Raw genomic sequence first — 23,394 nt, 5'->3', positions numbered from 1 at the left:
GGAGACAAATATTTGATTTAGTGGAGGTTGTTTTGAGATGCAGGTGAAGAGCGAGCTGTCTGTGCTGTAAACCCACAATCATCCACACCTGTCCGGAGTTAAGTTGCTAAGTCAGTCCGGTGCTAGAACAGACGAACTATCAAACATTATTGAGCTGGAACACTGCATTCCTCACACCAGGTCGTGGAATGAGAGACGGTGGTGTTAGTTGTGTCATTGGCATGGGGGTTGATGGGTCCGAGGGGTCCGAGGGGGACATGGCGACTATGTGGATAGTACTTGATCTCTAATGAGGAGAATACACAACATATCACCTGTGAAGGTAAAGGTCAAGATTGTTTGATTAACTCGTTGTTGTGTCGTTTGTAAGGAAATTATTTGAAGTATGTTGAGGAGGATGATGTGAAGATTTGATGTTACTTATTGTGGGTAGTACATGTAGTTGAACGGGATCAATTTGTTCGAGAAAAATATAGGAGTTGCGTGAATGTTATTGTTTTTTGTGTTTGTAGACATTTCTTAGTATACATGACTCAGGTTTACTGATGCAATGTTAATTTAGTTTACGTATGAAAGATTTATTAGATTTTGGCTGAATAATTCATGAAACATTGCGGTTTCTGATGTTGCTATTTGCTGAGTATGTTTTGTTGAGTTATTGCCAAAGTATCTTAACTCTTTAAGGAGGATTTGTGTGATGAGAGTTTATTTCATGAAAATCATATGTTTAAATATTTGAATGTGGTCAGCAATTCTCTGTTTAGACAGGATCCTGTGGTTTGAGAACCTTATTTACAAATCTATGTAGCTTGGGTAACAATAGTTTGCTGTAAATAATATTTCGATGTTTTGGCCGACACCTAGTTTGAAATTGTGTGAAATCCAGAACTTGAAATTTATAATTTGTAATTTATACATATTTAGAATTAAACTTGGTATTATGCAGCAAGCAGTTTTCAGTGTGTTTGTACTTGGTGTAATCAGTGCCCAGCATGAATTTCAGGCACTTTCTGTTTAGTTTACATTGACATTGGCACATAGGGCAGCACCAATGACAATGCAGGCGCATCACCTGGCTTAAAAGGGGCGGTCAGGTAGCCTAGTGGTTAAAGCGTTCGCCTCTCATGCCGAAGACCCGGGTTCGATTCCCGACATGGGTGCAATGTGTGAAGTCCATATTATTATAAAGTGTCCCCTGCTGTGATATTGCTGGAATATTGCTAAAAGCGGAGTAAAACCAAACTCACTCACTCACTCATTCACTCACTCACTCACTCACTCACTCAAAACACCTGGTGTCCCCCGCTGTGATATTGCTGGATTATAATTGCTAAAAGCGGCGTAAAACCAAACTCACTCACTCACTCACTCAAAACACCTGGTGTTCCCCGCCGGGATATTGCTGGAATATTGCTAAAAACGGTGTAAAACCAAACTGACTGACTCACTCACTCACTCACTCACTCAAAACACCTGGTGTTCCCCGCCGTGATATTGCTGGAATATTGCTAAAAGCGGCGTAAAACCAAACTCACTCACTCACTCACTGAAAACACCTGGTGTTCCCCGCCGTGATATTGCTGGAATATTGCTAAAAGCGGCGTAAAACCAAACTCACTCACTCACTCACTGAAAACACCTGGTGTTCCCCGCCGTGATATTGCTGGAATATTGCTAAAAGCGGCGTAAAACCAAACTCACTCACTCACTCACTGAAAACACCTGGTGTTCCCCGCCGTGATATTGCTGGAATATTGCTAAAAGGGGTGTAAAACCAAACTCACTCACTCACTGAAAACACCTGGTGTTCCCCGCCGTGATATTGCTGGAATATTGCTAAAAGCGGTGTAAAACCAAACTCACTCACTCACTCACTGAAAACACCTGGTGTTCCCCGCCGTGATATTGCTGGAATATTGCTAAAAGCGGTGTAAAACCAAACTCACTCACTCACTCACCTGCCTTAAAGCCCAGGGATACACAGGTGGCCCAGTCTTCTGAAGCACCGCATGTTGCTGTGAACCTTATGTTTGTGTGTGCGAAGCTCAGTTTTCTAGGTTTGTCAGCACCATACCCGTGCTTGTGGATTTCACTAAAGTGATTAACATCTGAGACCTGCATCACTTTGAGCTGACATGCCGTGCTATGACTGGAATACTGTTTAAAGCGGCATTAAGACCAACTCACTTATTCAAACAGATGAAAGCAGAAAACAGAATGAATGTGTTTTGTATCTGAATGAAAATCATAAATATTGTTGAGAAAGATAATGTTGCAGAATTAGGCCAAAAATTGTGTACCACTTAATTCACTAATATTTGGAAAGAGTGTCTACCCTGAGAGTGGAAGGTTGGTGGTTTGAAATCCCTGGCAGTGTCATACCGATAGACATTTAAAGATGGTACTTGTTGTTACCCTGCCTGACATTCAGGGAATAAAATATGGACTGGTCGGAGTGGAGTCAGTATAATGTGTCTTGAGTGGGGTATTCATGTTGAACAGTATCTATCTCAGTGGGCTAGCATTATGCACGCCATTTGGTGCACAGTTCTTTGTAATCATTAGGATCGTACCATTGATAAGTGAAGATGAAACACGGTTACCCTGATAGACTGGTTCGTCATGCCGAAGACCCGGGTTCGATTCCTGACATGGGTACAATGTGTGTATCCCCCGCCATGATATTGCTGGAATATTGCTTAAAGCAGCGTAAAACCATGCTCGCTCGCTCACCTACCCTCACTCACCCACTCACTCACCCACCCACCCACTCACTCACTCACTCACTCACCCACCCACCCACCCACCCACCCACTCACTCACTCACTCACTCACTCACTCACTCACTCACTCGTATCTTAAGTCTGCCATATTTTTGCATCTATGATGGCTGCTTCTTCTGCTTGTCATGCATTGGTATGAGTTGCCTGTCAGATCATGCTGTTTCTATGTCTGGAGTATTTATTGCAATGCCACTTTGTCAACAAATTGATTATGGTTCTTGGTCTTGGGTAATTTTTATGATAAATAAATATTTAACTGAAACAGTTTTTTGAAACGTGGAGAACAAGTTTGTATTTAATGTTGGTGACATGTTGACATGTTTATGCATGTCGGCCTAACTGCACTGTTTACTTTGTCTTTCCCCCATGCATCAAATTATTGATTCACTCTGGTTGCAGAAGGGAACGTGATTCATTTTTCGTAGCCCTAATTCAAATATAGGCAAATATAGGCAAACCTTTGAGAAGGATAAATGCTAGTTGCCTGGTAGAAATCCGAAAAGAGTGGCTAGAGACAAATGTCATAAAGATATATTTTTTGCATATTTTTAAGGACATTCTTGTATACCATCGCCAAAATTGAGCAATATCTTCAGAACATTTTGGATGACAATCAGTCAATAACCAGAACATGAGTGGATGAATGGATTGGTTATAATGCTGCTTTGATCAGTATATATATCAGTTATATCACAGCTTCATGTGAGACATGATGCAGGTCTCTGACTTTGACCACTTTGGTTATGGTGTTGACATACAGTAAACTGGTACTTGTTGTTACCCTGTCTGGCGCCTGGCATAAGGGGCTAAAACAAGGTCTCGTCACCTCGGAGTCAGTATACTGTGTCTGTGTGTGGGGTATTCATTTTAAACTGTGGCATGGTATCTCAGTGGGCTAGCACTATAAATCAGCATCAGTCCGGACTAGTACAAGCAGCCACACACACACATACATGCACGTCTCTATATAAGTGCAATAATCTTGGACGCGATGTTTCACCTCACCTCAATTGGACCACTAATTTAAGTTTGTTATGGCTGCAGTTTGTTATAAGCATATCTATACAGCAAATGGCCGATACCAAAAAGTAAGTTTGTTATAAACGTAGTTTACTGTACCTAGAACCTTCTTATTTGGCTGTCTTGGCCATCATTACTCTCAGAGCACAGCTCAAAATATGGTTGGATTCATCAGGTTAGAACTGCTCCCCAGAAACCTATGCGGGTTGTTATTGTTAACCAGTCAGGTGGTCAGACTCGTTGATTTGGTTGATTGTGTGTCATCATCATCGATGCTCATGATATCAATTACTGGATTGCCTGGTCCAGACTTGATTATTTACAAGCCGCGAAGATCCGGGGTAAAAGGCAACTATGCTTGTTGTAAGAGGCAACTAACGGGATTGGGTGGTCAGGCTCGCTGACTTGGTTGAAGCAGGCCATCGATCCCAATTGCGGGGATCGATGCTCATGATATCAATCACTGGATTGTCTAGTCCAGCCTCGATTATTTACAGAACACTGTCATATAGCTGGAATATTGCAGAGTGCGGCGTTAAACAACAAACAAACAAGATCTGCAAGTTTTCCATTCCACAAAATCAGGGTTTCAGGGTTCAAGGCAACAGATAACAGCACTTATGATTTCTGAAAATAAACATCATCTCCATTGTGGATCTGTTAACCATGACAAAACGAAATGGAGTGTTGATGTATGTGCACAGCTTCTGATATGCTAGGGGGCGGTCGGGTAGCCTAGTGGTTAAAACGTTTGCTCGTCACGCCGAAGACCCGGGTTCGATTCCCGACATGGGTACAATGTGTGAAGCCCATTTCTGGTGTCCCCCGCAGTGATATTGCTGGAATATTGCTAAAAGTGGCGTAAAACCATACTCACTCACTCACTCACTCACTCACTCACTCTGATATGCTATATTTTCACAAACCTTATGCAGTTCTACTGTCATGTGTGATTTTCTTTCTTAAAAATGTCTTTGACCGTGTCAACATTTTCACATTAGGTTTTATTTGTATTTTTGGGGTACATCTCAAAAGTTTTTGTATCTGCCCCCAGACTCTTGAACTGCTCCCCAAGTAAGGCCAAATTTAAAAAAATGAATTCATGCATGTGTTACCTCGTTAAGAATGGATAATCACTGGCCCACACTTGTAAGACCAGGCAGCAGATTGCTCCTGATCACCTCTGTGTAGGAGACAGTTTTGTTCTAAATCATGGCAGAGGATAATCTCGGACAAAAACTTTTTCAAAAGAGAGGATGATATATTGAAAAATCTACCAATGAGCATGTAAATTTATGCCATGTCAGCAATCTTTGATCTCTTGGCAGTGTGGTTCTACTTAATCACTCTAGTCAGAATATATATAGTCTAAAATAAGCCCCATGAAACCACTATATTCATTGAAGTTAGATTTTGCAAAGAATTGTTGTAGTCAACACTCAAAGTGTGATGGAGTTTTTCAGGCATAAAAAGTGCCAAAGAAGTACGAGACGACGGCTAATGGGTGAACAGCATCACCCTCATCAACATTTGCCTGTCTTTAAGTCGCTGGCTAATTTTTTTTTGGTCACCAAACATCCTGTTTCACAATGAAACTCCCAGAAAAAATAGCCGTGGCTGGGCTACGACTGGGGGAGCTGCTACGTCTGATTGTTTGAGAGTAATGCTTTAAAGATAACACAAGCTACATGGCTAGCTAGTTTATCCAGGGTTACTGTTTGTTTGGTGACTCTGGTCGACGACGGTGCAACCAACGTTGTGCAAACTGCCCGCATACTCCATTCTGTGGATGTAGTATGCATTTTCACTTGTATGCTATCGCTGTGGTTGTTTTCTAGACGCTCAGTGTCACGATTTTCCCTCTTTTCAGTACATTGGGTCGTTTTCGGTGAACGGGAGTGATCAGGCTTCGAGAGTAGACTATGTTCAGGGCCAGCTCGAGGGAATGAGAGTGAGTATTGATATATGTATTTCTGTCAGATCATGTCTTTATCAAGGAGTTTCATGACGACTAGACAGTCGTCGTACATTGAACTCACCATGTCATGACCAGCTTCCTGACGAGACAGTCTTGGTTTAAAGCAGGAAATGTGGATTAGCACCATTATACATGAACAGATTGTTATCGCAACGTTAGAATGTTTATTTTGTTGTTTCTTGAACAAGTTGTTTGTGGTGCAAGTTCTCATTATTTATCAAATTCAGTGATAGAAAAAAATATGTTCTTACACACTTGTGATGTGGACACATAATCTTTGAGTTTGGACTGTCTTGATTTGCTTGATGTCACTTCATATGGACGACCAATAAGTTGTCATTAAATAATAATTTAGCTGATATAATTCTAAAGATTATATTTCTTTTTGATAGTCAATCATGTTAATGATGATTACAATTTATATTAAATGACTAATTTTACACCCCATTCGATATTATCCCATATGTCGTAATTGTCTTAGATTTCATAAAGGTTTTCGTCTTTGTTTACATTTCTACCACTGATGGTGATTGTTTTGCTTATTTCAGCATGTGACCAAGAGCAAGAGAGTCCTTCTCGTCATTTCCCTGTCTGGAGTGAAAGTCTGCAGCTGTGATGGGGAGGTAACTACTTACTGTCTTGGCCCGTGAAGATTCGTGTAGAATAGGTCTTCAGCAACCCATGCTTGTCTCCCTGTGAAGATTCGGGGTAGAATAGGTCTTCAGCAACCCATGCTTGTTTCCCCGTAAAGATCCGGGTTAAAATAGGTCTTCAGCAACCCATGCTTGTTTCCCTGTGAAGATCCGTGTAGAATAGGTCTTCAGAAACCCATGCTTGTTTCCCCGTGAAGATCCGGGTTAGAATAGGTCTTCAGCAACCCATGCTTGTCTCCCCTGTGAAGATCCGGGTTAGAATAGGTCTTCAGCAACCCATGCTTGTCTCCCCTGTGAAGATCCGGGGTAGAAAAGGTCTTCAGCAACCCATGCTTGACTTAAAAGGCGACTATGCTTGTCGTAAGAGGAGACTAACAGGATTGGGTGGTCAGGCTCGCTGACTTGGTTGATGCATGTCATCATATCCCAATTGCGTAGATCGATGCTCATAATGTCAATCACTGGATTGTCTGGTCCAGACTTGATTATTTACAGACTGATGCCATATAGCTAGAATATTGCTGAGTGCGGCATTAAACTACAAACAAAACCTACTTTCTGTCTCCAGAGAAAGCCTGTGGGGGTGGTTGTTGTATGAAATGTATGGTCTAGGGCCTGTAAGGGCCTGACCCTGGTACCTCCTGCTTGTATTAAAGAGCCAGTCAGAGTGGGAATGGTTGATATTTGCTTATGTCTTCAGTCACTGGTATGTCTGGTCCAGACTTGCCTCTAAGAACCTGTGATATAATTCAATATTGCAGTCTGCGACATCAGTTATGAGCTACAATTGGTGTTAACATGAAGAAACATTTCAGAAACACAAATAGGGTCTTTATTTATACACTGCCAACTTATTGAGAGACACCAACTGAAAGGGACAACACCTTTTATCTAACCAGTTTAAAGTACTTGTGCTGAAGGCACATACACTTTACTTTAGGGGAAAGTAAGACTTCAAATCATTGATTCATCAGTATTACGCAGTTAAGGTAGACATTAAATTCTCTTCAGTTGTCAAAACTGAACCCGGAGGCCAGGAAGCTGTAATGCTAATAGGGATCTATGGCGCCCAGCCAGAGGAACAGATGCAAGTCCTGATATCATCAGCATCTTTAGACCAGCTTATTTTCGTTCACAGATTTATGGCCCCAAAATTCAGGTCCTGAGGCTGAGAAATTAAAGAAAAAATAAATACAATTTCAAATATTCTGTTTCCATCTCCACACAATGTAATGAAGGGAGGGAAAATTATGTTAAAAATATTAAGCCTGGCCTTAGGGTATTAATCAGTCCATGTGTCAAGGTAGAGTCCTTTGTAACATTATTGTACTTCTTACTATAGTTTAGACCATACTTTAAACTCGGGATCTATGTGTAGAAGTGCTTTTAGGGTTGAACTTCAGGAACGTAGGCTTGGATCTGTTTAAACTTGTTGAGTTTTAAAAAGGAGAGATTGTTTCAAAAGATAAAAGGGTTCAGCAGGTAGAAATTGTGAGTAAGTGGAGGTCGCGGTTCCGTGTGACTTTGTTCACTGGAGTGTGATGCAAGTATTTCATTCACAAGTCTGTGAGAGGAAATATTTGGAGCATGAAAGTGCACCGTGCCTCAGTAGAAGCTGCCTAGTCTAGACCTGTACAGGGTATGTGTGGGGACTTCTCTCCATGGGATTAAGGGAGGAAGGGTTGCCCAGACAAGGTAGGGTTTCTTGTCTTCATGGCAAAGTTTAAAAGGTTAAATATAATAGGGTGAAGGTAAATTGAGCCTCTTGGTGAAAACCAGAGTCTAGTTAAATTCTATTCAGTCCAGAAAGCTATGTTAAAAAAAAGAGTCCATGATAACAGTAAATAGGTACGTGAGATGTACAAGATGTTGAGAGCCAAGTTCTGGTTAGTAGACTCAAATTTTGCATAGATATGTGCTGCATTTCATTGAAAAGATGGTTATTTTGAACTAACAGTCTGCAGCAATAGCCACTAGACTAAAGCCCAACAAATAAGTTGTGACTGATAATGTTTAATGATAGTGAGTATGGTTTTACGCAGCTTTTAGCAATATTCTAGCAATATCACAGCAGGGGACACCAGAAATGGGCTTCACACATTGTACCCATGTCGGGAATCGAACCTGGGTCTTTGGCGTGACGAGCGAACGCTTTAACCACTAGGCTACCCGACCGCCCCTGTTCAATGATCGGATGCACAAGACAAGAACAGACTGTTATGACATTTACTTGAGGAGGTTCATGAGCTGACATACTGAAGTGTTATAACTGAAGAAACTAGAAACAAGATGACAGGGGGCAGTGGGGTAGTCTTGTGGTCCATGTGTCAAGGTAGAGTCCTTTGTAACATTATTGTACTTCTTACTATAGTTTAGACCATACTTTAAACTCGGGATCTATGTGTAGAAGTGGTTAAAATTGTGCTTTTAAGGTTGAACTTCAGGAACGTAGGCTTGGATCTGTTTAAACTTGTTGAGTTTTAAAAAGGAGAGATTGTTTCAAAAGATAAAAGGTTGAGCAGGTAGAAATTGTGAGTAAGTGGAGGTCGCGGTTCCGTATGACAATAGTAAAAGTATTTGCTCATCATGCCTGTCAGTGTTTGATTCCCCACTTATGGTTGTTATATTTCTGGAATATTACTAAAAATCATAATCCCTCTCCCTAATCGCTGTGGTCTAGCTACTAACAGCCTAATGATCAAAATCTACTGAAAATCATGTTTTTTATTGAAGTTATAGCCAAGTTGGGGCGAGTAGACTCAAGTGTTTGTAGAGCAGATTGATATTGCTGAATGCAACACAACATCTGCCCTGCTTAGAGAGTGGAAGAGGTGCTAACACAGTTGTCAAGCAAGTTAGGACCTACACCGAAACGTTGCCCCTAATTATCCCCTGCCCAACAAAGTTGGCAAGGGATATAGAAACGGGCTCCGTCCGTCCGTCACCTTTCATAACTCAGAAACCGTTCAATATTTTTTCATGAAACTTTGCAGGTCTGTCAGGTACATGCTGAACTGGTGCCTTTTGCTGTTAAGAAATTTTAGAAATTTTTATTTTTTACGTTTCCATGGCAACAAGATGGACTTAGGTTCCAAACACTTCTTTTTTTTACATTTTCCATGACAAGTTCCCCCTCAGTTAAAAAAAGTTAGGGTTTGTTTAGATTTAATTATGTCATAAATTCTGCAACAGGGGCGGGGGATATAGCCACATTAGTGGCAAACTCTTGTTGTAATAAAGAAGTTGTTCATCCATACATCTTTTCTTTACATTGATGTAGCAGTGAGGAGATAGGATGTAAGCAGCAGTTGTGTTGATGTTCAATCACAACATGCCAATGTTGTTGTCCGGCAAAAAACAGAAATATTTTGAGTGTAAACTGGGCTGGAATTAAGCACTTTTACCAACGGCTCATTTGACGTTAAAGGTCAAGGAATCGTATATATTCAGTAGGTCATTTGTCAAAACAGTATTGTTATCAATGAAAAGAATAAGACAAAAGCTTGGTTTGAATGGCAGCCCTGGATCTGATTGATGTGAAATTTGCAGTTCAGCAAGCAGTTAAAATTTGACATTTCCAATTTAAATAGTGACAGCACTACACAATGACGAACAGTAGGCAGAGTTCAACTTATGTCTTTAATGCTGATCATTGCTGAAATATCCTTTATTTTCATGATAAAATTATAATCTGTCAAGCAGTTTTGAAGATATTGTTGTTTGGGACAGTATTGTAGATATTGTTGTTTGGGACAGTATTGTAGATGTTGTTGTTTGGGACAGTATTGTAATAATATTGTTGTTTGGGACAGTATTGTAGATAATGTTGTTTGGGACAGTATTGTAGATATTATTGTTTGGGACAGTATTGCTTTGCTGTTAAGATAATGTGAAGCAAATATTTTCCATTGTATTGATCATTGTAGGGTTTCCAATGGAGAATACGTCCCAGAGAGGGGCACTCATAGCCTGATGGTTCAAAGGCAAAACAATTCACTGTCAGGGTTGCCTCCCTTTGTCGTGCATGGATCTGCTGATTGTGGGTTTAATCATAGATACACCATGATTATGATCCTTGGTTTGTCAGGACCAGACATGGAGTTTGGGTTGCACCAAGTGGTAAGCATCCATGATCTGCATCACTTTTGGCTTTCTCCCACATTGGCTAAGCCACCTTGACAGAACCAAAATACTGTTTAAGCAGATAATAACAATCTCATGCTTTGACCCTCATAGTCATGCTTGGCATTTCCTTCAGAGAAAATGCACTGCCCAGTTTTGGATACCCATTAGTCTTCACATACTGGATGGGACAAAGAAATTCCGAACGGTTTCTTGTAGACCATCCTTAATGAATCTTACAGTTATGCCTTTCAGAGCTTCAGGCTTCAGTTCAATCAGACAATCACAGTACTAGGTACAGCAACAGGCCACTGCATTTCTGCCGATCCTCCTTGTTGCCTACTTCCTCTTATTGCAGCAATCATCCCACCCCCACCTGAAAATGTGTTTTGCATCGTTTTCTTATAGATGAGGCTTCGGAGGATGAATTGAACAACCTACTTAAAACTCGAAATTATGCATTATCTATACAAGACTTACAAAATTAATTTCACTGGGTGTAAATTACTAAATACTCCTCGTTGTTTAATTTATTCTCTAACTCCCACCTCCTGGCCTATACCTATCCTTGTTGTTGTGCATTCCTCCAGTGCGAGATCCACACAAGTTTGCCATGGGCTGTATAACACAGGCAGAATTGAGCAGACAATGTCCCAGTAGTCGGGTTAGCGTTCCGTGCTTCACTCAAGCATGACGCCTTTGATCAGGGAGCACATGTCGTGTGTCTGTGCTTTGTGAATCACTCAGGTGTCGGTGATAATCATATACTGATTTCATTTAATGTTGTCATCGTTTCCGGGCTGTGTAAGGTTCTTTGGAGTAGGTGCGAGTTCTTGATGCTGCTGTAGAGTAGCTGTGGAGTGGCTGTGGAGTGGCTGTAGAGTGGCTGTAGAGTGGCTGTGGAGTGGCTGTTTCACCTGTGAGTGACTTTCTTGTATGTTGTATGTGCTACATTGATGTAGCTCAGGGCCTGGGTGTTCAGTAAAGGGTCGGGTAGCCTAGTGGTTAATGCGTTCACTCGTCACGCCCAAGACCTTGGTTCGATTCCCAACATAGGTACAATGTGTGAAGCCCATTTCTGGTGTCCCCAGATATTGCTGGAATATTGCTAAAAGCTGCGTAAATCCATACTCACCCAATCATCTTCAGTAAACTACCGTTATAGCACACTCAAAGGGGCCACTAATTTTATTTCGTTATAACCGTAGTTCGTTATAAGCATATATACAGCATCTATACAGCAAATGGCCAGGACAAAAAAATAAGTTTGTCATATCTGTCAGTTCATTATAGGCGTGTTCGATATAAGCATAGTTTACTGTATGTCCCTACTTAGGTAGGCTAGGGCTCTGACCAAACAGTAATAGTGCGAACCGATACATATCACGATACTTGCCTATGCTGTTCTCTGTGGTGCATTAGCCATCTTCTTCAAAGCCAGGATGACCAAAACCTGGCTCATTGACGAGTTACAGTTGGCAGTGTCAAGTAACATGCAATGGAGGAAAATATTTACGTTTTCACCACTAATTAGTGTTTTGTGTAGCAGTTATATAGCAAATCGATATGAATGGATATTTTTTACTTCGTGTGCGACTGTGATCGATAGTTGTATTGGGAAGTAAAACCATTTGATCAACCGATTCATTGGTGTATCGTCCCTCTACTACGGGTGGCTCTGTCGTCTTAGGCTGCATTTAGGTGTGAAGAGTTGCATCTTTTATGTAAGTCAGAAAAGTTAAGAACAACATTTTTAAAAAAAATAACCCTGTAGTGTCCAAAGGGTCCAGTGATCTTAAAGAACACCCATTTTTTTCATATTACTGTAGTTGATCTGTCATGTCATGTCATGTCATGTCATGCCGCTTTTAGCAATATTCCAGCAATATCACAACGGGGGACGCCAGAAATGGGCTTCACACATTGTACCCATGTCGGGATTCGAACCCGGGTCTTTGGCGTGACGAGCGAACGCTTTAACCACTAGGCTACCCGACCGCCCCTTTGAATTTTAGACCTAATAATGGGACATTGTGGAGGCCTAGCTGTTAAGGTGTTCACATGGAACATTCTGTTCCATTCCACCTGGGGGCATCGACGGCCAGTTGTCTGAGGGTTCAAATCCCAGAGTCACCTGATTATGTTTGTTGGATGGCCAGGAATTCACCTGTGATTGTGGGTTGCAGTGTTCAACGTCAAAGACTTTAGGCACCTGCATCACCAGGAGTTGTGGATCACGAGTCTTTAGCATTATGATCATTATGTCAGCATGCGCTCAGTCTGTAAAGATGGGAAAAGCAGTGATGAATTTATTTAATCGTTGATCCGTGAAGATTCCGGGGTAGAGTAGGTCTTCAGCAACCCATACTTGCCGTAAAAGGTGACTATGCTTGTCGTAAAAGGCGACTAACAGGATTGGGTGGTCAGGCTCGCTGACTTGGTTGATACATGTCATCGATCCAAAATGCGTGGATCGATGCTCATGACGTTAATCCCTGGATTGTCTGGTCCAGACTCGATTATTTACAGACCGCCGTTATATAGCTGGAATATTGCTGAGTTCGGCGTTAAACAACAAATAAACAAACAAACAAACAAACATTGCAGAGCATCATGTTTGATGAATGACGTCATGCTACTATCTCATGACGTAATAGTGACGTCGAGTGTATTTTGTATGCTGCTGGTTTCAATCGACATTTCACGCTACGTTAGAACAACCCCGAAAACCTATAATTTACGGACCGCCGTCATATAGCTGGAATACTGCTGAGTGCGGCATTAAACAACAAACTTAACAAACAAACAAACAGATTTAATCATCACTTCATCATGTGATATTATCTGAAGACAGGCAGTGGCCTGACAACTTGTTTGTCTCCATGCAGACTAATTTGGAAAATGTCTGTGATGTCTTGAGTATCAAAGTTTTCATTAACCGTAAGTAAGCCAAAGTGTAGGAGGCAAAAGACCGAAGACGCAAATGTCAGAATCGACTAAGTTGATATACAAAGAAGCCATTCAAAGGAAAAGCTATAGGATCCTAAATCATTTAAGACCTTAATTAACATAAAAGTTGTTAGCTTGATATCACACGATAAAGTGATGCGACACAAGCTAAGTGTGTAATGTCATTCTGAACAAACCTTTTCTAAGGAGAAGATCTTGAAGATTAGGAAGAGATTTCCTGTAAAAATTATATGAACAGGATAAGTACCCAAAAGATCTCCCATAGTAATGGAGTGAGTAGTGTTCTCTAGCATCACGCGACAGCCGTATAGGGTGTTGTCTAGATAGGGCTTGTCCCCCAACAGCTGCAATCCGAGCTCAGGGGGTGGGGGGTGGGGGAATTATTTACAGGTGAATACATTTTTACAAGAATGGCTCATTAATCCGTAAAAATTGCTGGATTTGTGTGTCACTCACCTGTCCATGGGTAGTTGTGGGTGTGAAATTTTGGAGAGATGAAGAAATAAGAAAAGGTAAATTTCATTCAGGATCTGGGCCATTGGGGAAGTGGGTTGAAAATGGCTCTGATTTGTTGATACTTTGGCCTGAGTTATTGAATGAGGAAGCAAGGGATATTGAATAGTTATGCTGTTTGAAAATGGGGAAGAAAGTGAAAAGGTCCTTTTTTGACACTAATGTTAAAAGATAAAGGTTATCAGGGGTCCCCAGATCAAGTGGTATAGAAGGGTTGAGGGTTTGCTGTATTATTGATATATATTGTTAAAATGAGGTTCATTCTTTCCACGGGGGCACGGGTGGCCCAGTTGTTTAAGGCACTGCGATTCGCTGTGCAGAATTGCATCCCTTGGGCACACCAGAAACGTATGATTGTGGGTTGGAATCCCGGTTCGCCCCGATTATGTTTCTAGGTTTGTCAGCACCATACCCGTGCTTGTGGGTTTCACCGAAGTGGTAAACGTCTGAGACCTACATCACTTCGGGCTTTCCTCCCACATTAAGCTGACACACCGCGATATAACTGGAATACTGTTAAAAGCGGCGTTAAACCCTACTCACTCAATACTCATTCTTTCCACAATACGTATCACAATATCATTTTTTCATGCTTTCAATTTGTTTTATGTGCTTAATGTTATAACCTTTGAAACTTGAAACATTGTCTGTGTGTAATTTGATCACATTGCAGGGCGTCTATTTTGACCGGTCCTCGTCCCCCTTTAGAATTACCATTTCCCGGTTGTGTTACCATTGCCTAGTTGCAGTCATATTTGCGAGTTGATTCCCACTCACTTGGCGATGATGCAGTGACCATTAAATCTTGTTATTGCAGAGGACAAAAATATTGACAAAAAATGTCTTTTCATGTCATGGATATTAAACGAACGTATTGCACCATTCTGTAAATCTATGTCAATATGAAGTAGTGTTTAGGCTATTCCCTTTAGGAAATCTAATTTTGCTCACATCAGCAGTCTAATTTGCTCAAGCAGCAGAAGTCTTGCACAGAACCAGTCGAGCTGTTTGATTTGTGGTGCCATTAAACAAGTCAAGCTTAGTTGGATGTATCACAGAGATCCAAGGGTTTTTAAAAGAGATGGAGGTGAAAAGAAATGACGTTTCATTGAGGCTTGGTGACTTTGTTGATTGTTGTCACATCATATCCCAATGGTGTATGGCATTGTTCATAATATCAATCACTGGTTTGTCTGGTCCAGACATGTTTATACACAGGCAACTAAGATGTGGTCATGAATTGGTTTATGGTGTGCAATCATACCCCAGTGGTGTTGAACTTGTTCTGAACTTTTTTTAACAATTTCTAACCACTTGATTTTAGCTTATTTAAAAGAAATGAAACTTTATGATAAAATATAGATTTTTACCTGAACAGTCAGTTTTCTACCTTTGAATGTGATACATGACTGAGATTTTAGTGATTTTCAACATCACTTTTATTGTATTGGTTAATATATTGTTACACTAAAGAGATTTCTCACTGCGAATAGCTGCAAAATTGATGTGTCGTTAAGCAACACTCACTCACTCACTCACTCACTCACTCACTCACTCTAGAACTTTGTTCATAATATCAACCACTGGTTTGTCTGGTCCAGATTTGTTTTTGTCCAGCCAGTGTGATGAACCAGCATTCATTCACTCACTCACTCTGTCTGATGTTGTTTCTTCTGTTACAGAGTGTGTATATGGCACATGCGTTAAAACGGATATCCTACGCAACCTGTGACCCGGACTACCGCCAGTTTTCTTTCCTTGCCCGAGAACCAAAAGGACAGATCAACATACAATACTGCCATGCATTCGCCACCACCAACTCCGAAGAGGTCAGTCTTTTCATTGGATATTTTCAGATTTTATATTCATTTTTTTCACAGCAAGGAATTTCCGCTGATCCTCTGAAACCTAATGTCCCCATAAATCAGATCCACCTCGAACATACAATTTCAAATCCAGATGAGTTCCTAACGCCTACTGGCACCCTGAAGGGAAGGAAATGAGACATGTTATTTTGCAGTGAAAGACTTTCGGAGTTAAAGGGGCCTGGCACAGTGGTAAACTTGCTGGCTCCTCACCTTGTGGTCATCCTCCTGGGATATCCAGCGCCCAGGGCGACATTTGCTAATACATTGGCTAGTGAACAATCCCAATTAGCACCCTTCCGATTGATCAATTTACAGGAGACTTATTCATTCGTGTATGATACGCACTCATGTGTTATATGCATCCTTAATTATGGGCAATTAAATTCTGGAAAAATATATCTGTCATACATCAGGGGTAGAAGCTAACAGTTTCAGACCACTAGTCCTTATAATGATAACATATAGCAAAAAATGGCAAATTTCTACTAGTCCTTATGATACCTTTACTATTGGGCAGTTTGGCAAGGACTACAGGATTACTGCCAATTTTTAACGCTGTACATAAACATTTCAGGCTGTCAGCATAAACTACGTAATTTATCTTTCAACTCTGTTTTTTTTCACCAAAATAATATTCTAATTAGAGCCCCCTATTTCTAATTTTGAGAGCGTCCTGGGTGCTTATTACGTTGAATACGGTAGTCACTTTCCTCCTCAAGAAGCTGGCAGTATACTTGGAATTGAGTCCAATACTGTTCCAAGTGGTGTACAACTTACTTACTTAATCCAGAGCTGATAGTGGACATGTAGTCCCAGTGGTCTGAGGTGCCACAGCTCTCTGTTCATTTCTGCTTCCTATGATGATAAGGTCTGCTTGCCATGTGTTCTTATGCCAGGTTTACACAGAACCATTGATGTTGGCTTTCAGCCAAGTATGATGTTACTGAAATATTATTACTCACTCACTCACTCACTCACTCACTCACTCACTCACTCACTCACTCACTCACTCACTCACTCATTTGTGATGGAATGAAGCTTCATCACTGTACATTTGCAAAGTATGGTGTAAAACCCCACTCACTCACTTACTCTGGCTCCAATTATCCAGAATATAAGTTGCACATAGCATCAAAATGTTTGTCTTATGAAAGCCAAAGTCTTCAAATTTCTTTTAACTGAGTTAAAATGATGAAAGCATCTGGAAAGATGGCATGGCTAAGTGTGGACAAGTAGATTCAAAACCTTTTGCCAGAGACTCTCTATCCATGATCAGACCGCCTCTGTGGTCTAGTGGTAGAGCGTCTGCCCGGAGAGCGGAAGGTCCGGGGTTCGATCCCCGGCCGCGTCATACTAAAAGACGTTAAAAGATGGTATTTGTTGTTACCCTGTCTGGCACTCAGCATTAAGGGGCTAAAACAAGGACTGGTCGGCTCAGAGTCAGTATATGTTAAACTGCGGCATGGTATCTCGGTGAGCTAGCGCTATAAATCAGCATCAGTCCGGACTAGTACAAGCAGCCACACAAACACATACACGTGCATGCACGTCGCTATATAACTGCAATAATCTTGACCGCGACGTTAAACCCCATTTCACCTCACCTCACCTGTCCGTGATCACTTTGTTCCTTAATTCCACAAATAACAGACTGACCAGTATCAAAGGTTCAGAAGTTGCTCAAAAACATAAAACCACAGCCTCCCACCCATATTGTCCCCACACGACCTCATTGTCGACGATGTTGCTAATTGATTCCCCATCTGCACCAACAAGTTGGTCAGATCAGCAAACACTTAGTAATCCACAAACCTAAACAAACACTACGGTGTGGGTCGGTATGTAAAAACAGCAGATGGGAAGACACCAGAAACCTGTGCTCAGACTGCTGTGCTGGTTTACTGATGAATACTTTACCATCAAACAACACATAGGGGCCTTCTCAGCGTAGTGATACTGACCTCCTAACAACTGCACTTGTTTCCTGGTAGTCGGTGCTTGTGTAGAGGGTGTGTAGAGGGTTTGTACAAATAATGCAGTCTGACCGATGCCGAGAACAAGGTAAGATGGTGTCAGTGGAATGCTGTCTTAGAAATTCATTTTTTTAAAAGGTTAGTCCTGATGACTATTGGAGACTTATCCTCAGAGATTGTAGCTAGCCCTTCTTGAATGAGACGAAACCTCTCTACCATTTTCTGTCAAATTTATTCAGTTGTTCTCTAGCTCGCTCACTCACTCACTCTGGTAATGGTGCAGGTCAGTTATGGTGCCATTCAGCATCAAGACACAACATTAGCATTCATGATCAAACACATGTGCAAGACCTTCCAGACACTCCTCCACAACACTTACAGCAAACATAAACACGACCTTTTTCAAGGATATTTGATGAATAATATTAGCCGATACAACAAATTAACAAGGAAAGCAATTGATTGCATGTGTAAACTTGCAGTGACATAATCGAGTAGCGCTAATGCCGTAATGTTGACCACTGAGACATTAGCAGACCCATTTGCCACATTTGCTGTGAAGGTTGCATCAGGTGAGGAGCACTTGTCTTGTGGTCAAATCCAAGATGGACACAGATTACTATGTTCAGGCTCTAAAACCAAACTTGTCTGTTGCAAACATTTTGGATAACTTTTCTTGTTAATAACTTAATATATGGGCTATTATGATTTAACGGACAGAAAGAAATTTCAAAAGATTCAGGCTTTGGACTAGTGACAAAGGTAACTGCTGAACAATTGACTTGCCTCTGCATGTGTTTGTGATGGATGCCACCAGTGGGGCAGAATACACTCACCTTTTCACAAACATCTGGTATCTTCGCTATTTGATTGTGATTGAGCAACACATGCATGTGATATTGATGTAATCGTAGGGTGCTGACTTTTCTTTTGATTATGGAAATCATATTTTTGCTTTTATATTTTTTGTGAAAAGGCTTTAGGCCCATTTCAGAAAGCAGTTTTAGTGCTATGACCATCCCAGCTTCCATAGATAATATTGACTTATGACATTCTTTGGGCCTTGGTCACTTTTTGGCCCTGTACCTCAACTTTTAAAACTATAAAAGCAATGTAGCCTGTTTTCACCTGCTCCTTGCTTCCATATATTGACCATCAAATCACTTATCAGACCCACGGTGCACTCAGGGCCTTCTTCAGTTCCCACACTCTAGTGAGAGGTCCACCAGTTACTGCAGGAGTGGTTGGTGAAGGGAGCACCTAGTGTGTGAGGTATAGGTAAAATATATAGACAGGTAAATACAGTAGCATATAAGTTTACACAGCACCAGTAAGTTAAGCCACTTTCTGTTAACTTAGTTAATTTCTGCAAACAATGGTTTGATTGTATCTAAACATGTTTTAGTAAAATGAATTTAAACAATGTTAATTTAAATTCAAATATGTGTTTGCTGGAGACACTGCAGGCATTTATCAGGGGGACTTTTTTTAAAATAATTATTTCCTATGCACAGTTTATAAACAGCAGGGGATCGGATTCAGTGGCACACTGACGCCAATATTTCAGTTGTAATCAAATTCTTTTTGGTTTAATGACTTTTTGATGTGTCTTAAGTAGAAATTAACCTAAAATGTTTCCCCAAATGATGAGTGCCAACAGTAAGGGCATCCTCTAACACGCCTACATATCTACTGTCTCTCATTGGGATGTTATTGTATATTGTGACTAGTTAATGTCAATGCTGTATTAATACAAATTTGTGAATATCGGTACTAAATTAATAACTTACTGACACAGAAACAAGAATATTTTTCTTATTGTCCTTTGAATGTGTCACCATGTATGCCATCATGCGGTCTCAAGCCCGTGGCTAGTAAAATTCTGTTTGGTCAAGTAATAATAATAATAGTCCATGTAATAACACTGAAATCTGAAAATAGTGTTAAGAACCATGTTCTGACGAGTAGACTTAAACTTTTTTTGGCACAGGCTGCATTCAGGCTGGTGTGTTAAACTGGAATATGGCTGACTGATTCCGGCTTGGGATAGGTCCTCCGCAACCAATGCTGGTCGTAAGAGGCAACCTAATGTAGTGGGTGGTCAGGCTTGGGGATTTGCTTGATAGCATGTCTTCACAGCCTGATGGCTTTGATCGCTGTTCACAATGTCAGTCACTGGATTGTCTGGTCTAGACTGGATTTAATATATGGAATATTGTCGTATTGTCGTGTTGCTTTAAACAACAAACCAATCTTTTGCGGACTGCAGGGTACGTTCTCTGGCCTGCTGCTGGTGTCGAGCTGCCCAGGATGATAAATCAGTTTTCGCCCACTGTTTATTGTCCACCAAAGAACTGCGTCCGCTCAGATCACTATACCAGTTAATCAAGAATATAACAATAATCAATGCCCACATAAAACCAACTGACTCATGAATAATATTTTCTTTATGATATCTGATCATGCTTATATTTCGTTATTGAGCATTAATAATTTGATTGTTTGAGATATATTAATGGAAATTGTTGTTTTATATATGTGAGCTCTTTGATCTTGCCAGTTATAATAGATTGAGTTTTTGTAATATCCAATATTCTGTAACCATTATGTAACCTGTCAGAAGATAACTCCACTTGCCAAGAACACCATGTTCGGTGAAAATTGTAGATGTTCTATTTCAATATTGTGTATATATTCCATCCTGGCCATGAACACCAGGTGTTGAGTATGAGATCCAGGTTTTGATGATATTCATTCAGTCCAGTCCCACACTGTAACCATCCAGTTGCAAATGGTGAATCGTTGGTCAGGCATTGGGCACTGGGATCTGTCTTTGAGGCTCTAAGCCTGTGTGTGTACAATATTCTGCATATACATGAGGCAAGTGCAGAACTTGTGCCTTTTGCTTTTAAGTTTTAGATTTTGTGTTCCTTTGGCAGTAAGAGGCGGTCGGGTAGCCTAGTGGTTAAAGCGTTTGCTTGACACGCCAAGAACCCGGGTTCGATTCCCAACATGTGTGTCATTGTGTGAAGCCCATTTCTGGTGTCCCTCACCATGATGTTACTGGAATATTGCTAAAAGTGGCGTAAAACCAAAATCACTCACTCACTCTCTCACTCACTCTCACTCACTCACTCACTCGATTATTTACAGACCGCCGTCATATAGCTGGAATATTGCTGAGGGTGGCGTTAAAAAAACCCAAAAAAACAACTTACAAACAAGACATGTTGGAATTCATAGTTAGAATAGGTCCCCAGCAACTTGAGCTGGTCATAAAAGTAAAAGGCGACCAATGGATCACATGACATGGTTTGATGATTTGGTTGATTTCATGTAATCATACCCTGAAGACGTGGATGGTTGCTCACAATATCAATCACTGGATTGTCTGGTCCAGACTGGATTATTTACAGCCTGCCATCTTATAACAAAAATACTGCATTAATGTGGCATTTATCAACAAGCAAACAAACAAGATAGATAGAGACCATTCAGATGTTGTACATCTTTAACAATTTCAACACTTTCACTTCTGTTCACTCGGTGACCTCTTCAGTACCAGATTATTGATTTGATGATGTATCATGAAAACTTACAAGAAAGTGACTTCCTACAGCCTGTTACAGCCTTGCCACACTAAGTGTCAACTTTCTACTTCTGTGAGATCAATACCATCTTCTATAGTGGCCATAAATACATTGTGTCATCTACTCCCACCCAATTAAGATACAAGTCATATTCAAATACTTATTCATTTTAACAGAAGTGACTATACAGCACATTACATCCAACTAGAACTTGACAATCATACTTGACATTGTTATATCCCACTCTCTGACCTTATCACATAGTTCCATCTGTCTTAGCAAGGCAACACTGTGTACATCTACTGGTGTTATTGTGCTGTATATCAGCAGGAGTGCTGAGTCCTGAGTTATAAGAGGTATAGTACATACTTCATCTGTCTACACTCACTGACTCTGTACTTGAGAGATTGGTACTCACCCTGCACTACCAGGGAATTATATATATTGCATCAACTCACACCCCAGCTCATTTCTCCCTGGGATACTCCACCAGACCATGATGGTAGGTATGCTGGGGTTGTTTGTGGTAGTTTAAACCTTCAAGAGTGTACTGCTAGCCCTGACTTCAGACCATGATGGTAGGTATGCTGGGGTTGTTCGTGGTAGTTTAAACCTTCAAGAGTCTACTAGTACTACTGCTAGCCCTGACTTCAGACCATGATGGTAGGTATGCTGGGTTGTTTGTGGTAGTTTAAACCTTCAAGAGTGTACTGCTAGCTCTGACTTCAGACCATGATGGTAGGTATGCTGGGGTTGTTCGTGGTAGTTTAAACCTTCAAGAGTCTACTAGTACTACTGCTAGCCCTGACTTCAGACCATGATGTAGGTATGCTGGGGTTGTTTGTGGTAGTTTAAACCTTCAAGAGTGTACTGCTAGCTCTGACTTCAGACCATGATGGTAGGTATGCTGGGGTTGTTCGTGGTAGTTTAAACCTTCAAGAGTCTACTAGTACTACTGCTAGCCCTGACTTCAGACCATGATGTAGGTATGCTGGGGTTGTTTGTGGTAGTTTAAACCTTCAAGAGTGTACTGCTAGCTCTGACTTCAGACCATGATGGTAGGTATGCTGGGGTTGTTCGTGGTAGTTTAAACCTTCAAGAGTCTACTAGTACTACTGCTATCTCTGACTTCAGCATGATCTTCAGATTTTACCTTGACATCTGATCTGTCACAAGTTTACAAGAGATTGTACTAGCCTCTGGCCTCTGGACTACCCTTTGGCATTGGACTAGTAGCTAAATTTGCAGGTGTCTGTGATTCAAGATGGTTATGTACTGTCCTTTTGAAAGCTGCTACATATAGTTGACATGTGTGTGTGCACAACGTAGTGTATGTATGATTTCATTATAGTATTCTTGCGGATTTTTATGTTTTCCAAAGATCCATGGCTTAATCCACAAGCATTTTCAGCACCACAACAGTGGTAACTCTGTTAAACTATGGAAATACAGCAGTCGTAGTGCTGCCAACACTTAGGACTCAGTATTTTGCATGTCCATGGCTGTTAGTAACCCGTTTTCTTCATTTTGATGGTGATTTATGTGATACTTTTTAACAGAATCAGTCTCCTTTTGAAGTTAATTGCATACACATTACATTATGTATCTGAAGAATGTGTCCCACACATCACAAGGTCCATGGTCGATGCCCCAAAGATCCTGTTCATGACTGATGTCCCTTGGGAGCATCTAGAAGAGAATAAGTGCAGGGTGCCAGGGTCCTTCCTTGACTTACAAGGGACCCCAATAATTTATTTCCAGAGTCCAGTGTACTGTAAGTTTTGATAATAACTTTAATCACAGGACCGATTTACTTCTTGTCAAGAATTGGGGCGGTCAGGTAGCCTAGTTGTTAAAGCGTTTGCTTGTTAAGCCGAAGACCCCGGTTTGATTCCTGACATGGGTACAATGTGTGAAGCCCATT

The 23,394-nt window shown here is 40.9% G+C and overlaps 1 protein-coding gene across 3 annotated transcripts in view; it reads left to right on the top strand.

Moving 5' to 3' along the window:
- The window catches only part of LOC139471185 (tensin-4-like), a 173,199-nt gene that overhangs the window by 47,745 nt on the left and 102,060 nt on the right, over positions 1-23,394 (top strand). For 2 of the 3 annotated variants that reach the window (XM_071253470.1, XM_071253469.1), the window contains exons 2-4: positions 5,674-5,754; positions 6,330-6,404; positions 15,722-15,868. In XM_071253470.1, the coding sequence (XP_071109571.1) occupies positions 5,674-5,754; positions 6,330-6,404; positions 15,722-15,868 (303 nt within the window). Of the gene's footprint in view, positions 1-250; positions 323-5,673; positions 5,755-6,329; positions 6,405-15,721; positions 15,869-23,394 lie in introns of those variants that run through there. The other variant, XM_071253471.1, reaches the window with a different exon arrangement.

This window comes from Haliotis cracherodii, unplaced genomic scaffold, assembly GCF_022045235.1.
Source record: "Haliotis cracherodii isolate W230 unplaced genomic scaffold, xgHalCrac1.p SCAF_22, whole genome shotgun sequence".
In the NCBI taxonomy this organism is placed as follows: Eukaryota; Metazoa; Mollusca; class Gastropoda; order Lepetellida; family Haliotidae; genus Haliotis; species Haliotis cracherodii.
The sequence above is the reverse complement of the archived record's forward strand: the minus strand, read 5'-3'. Positions and strand labels throughout refer to the sequence as shown.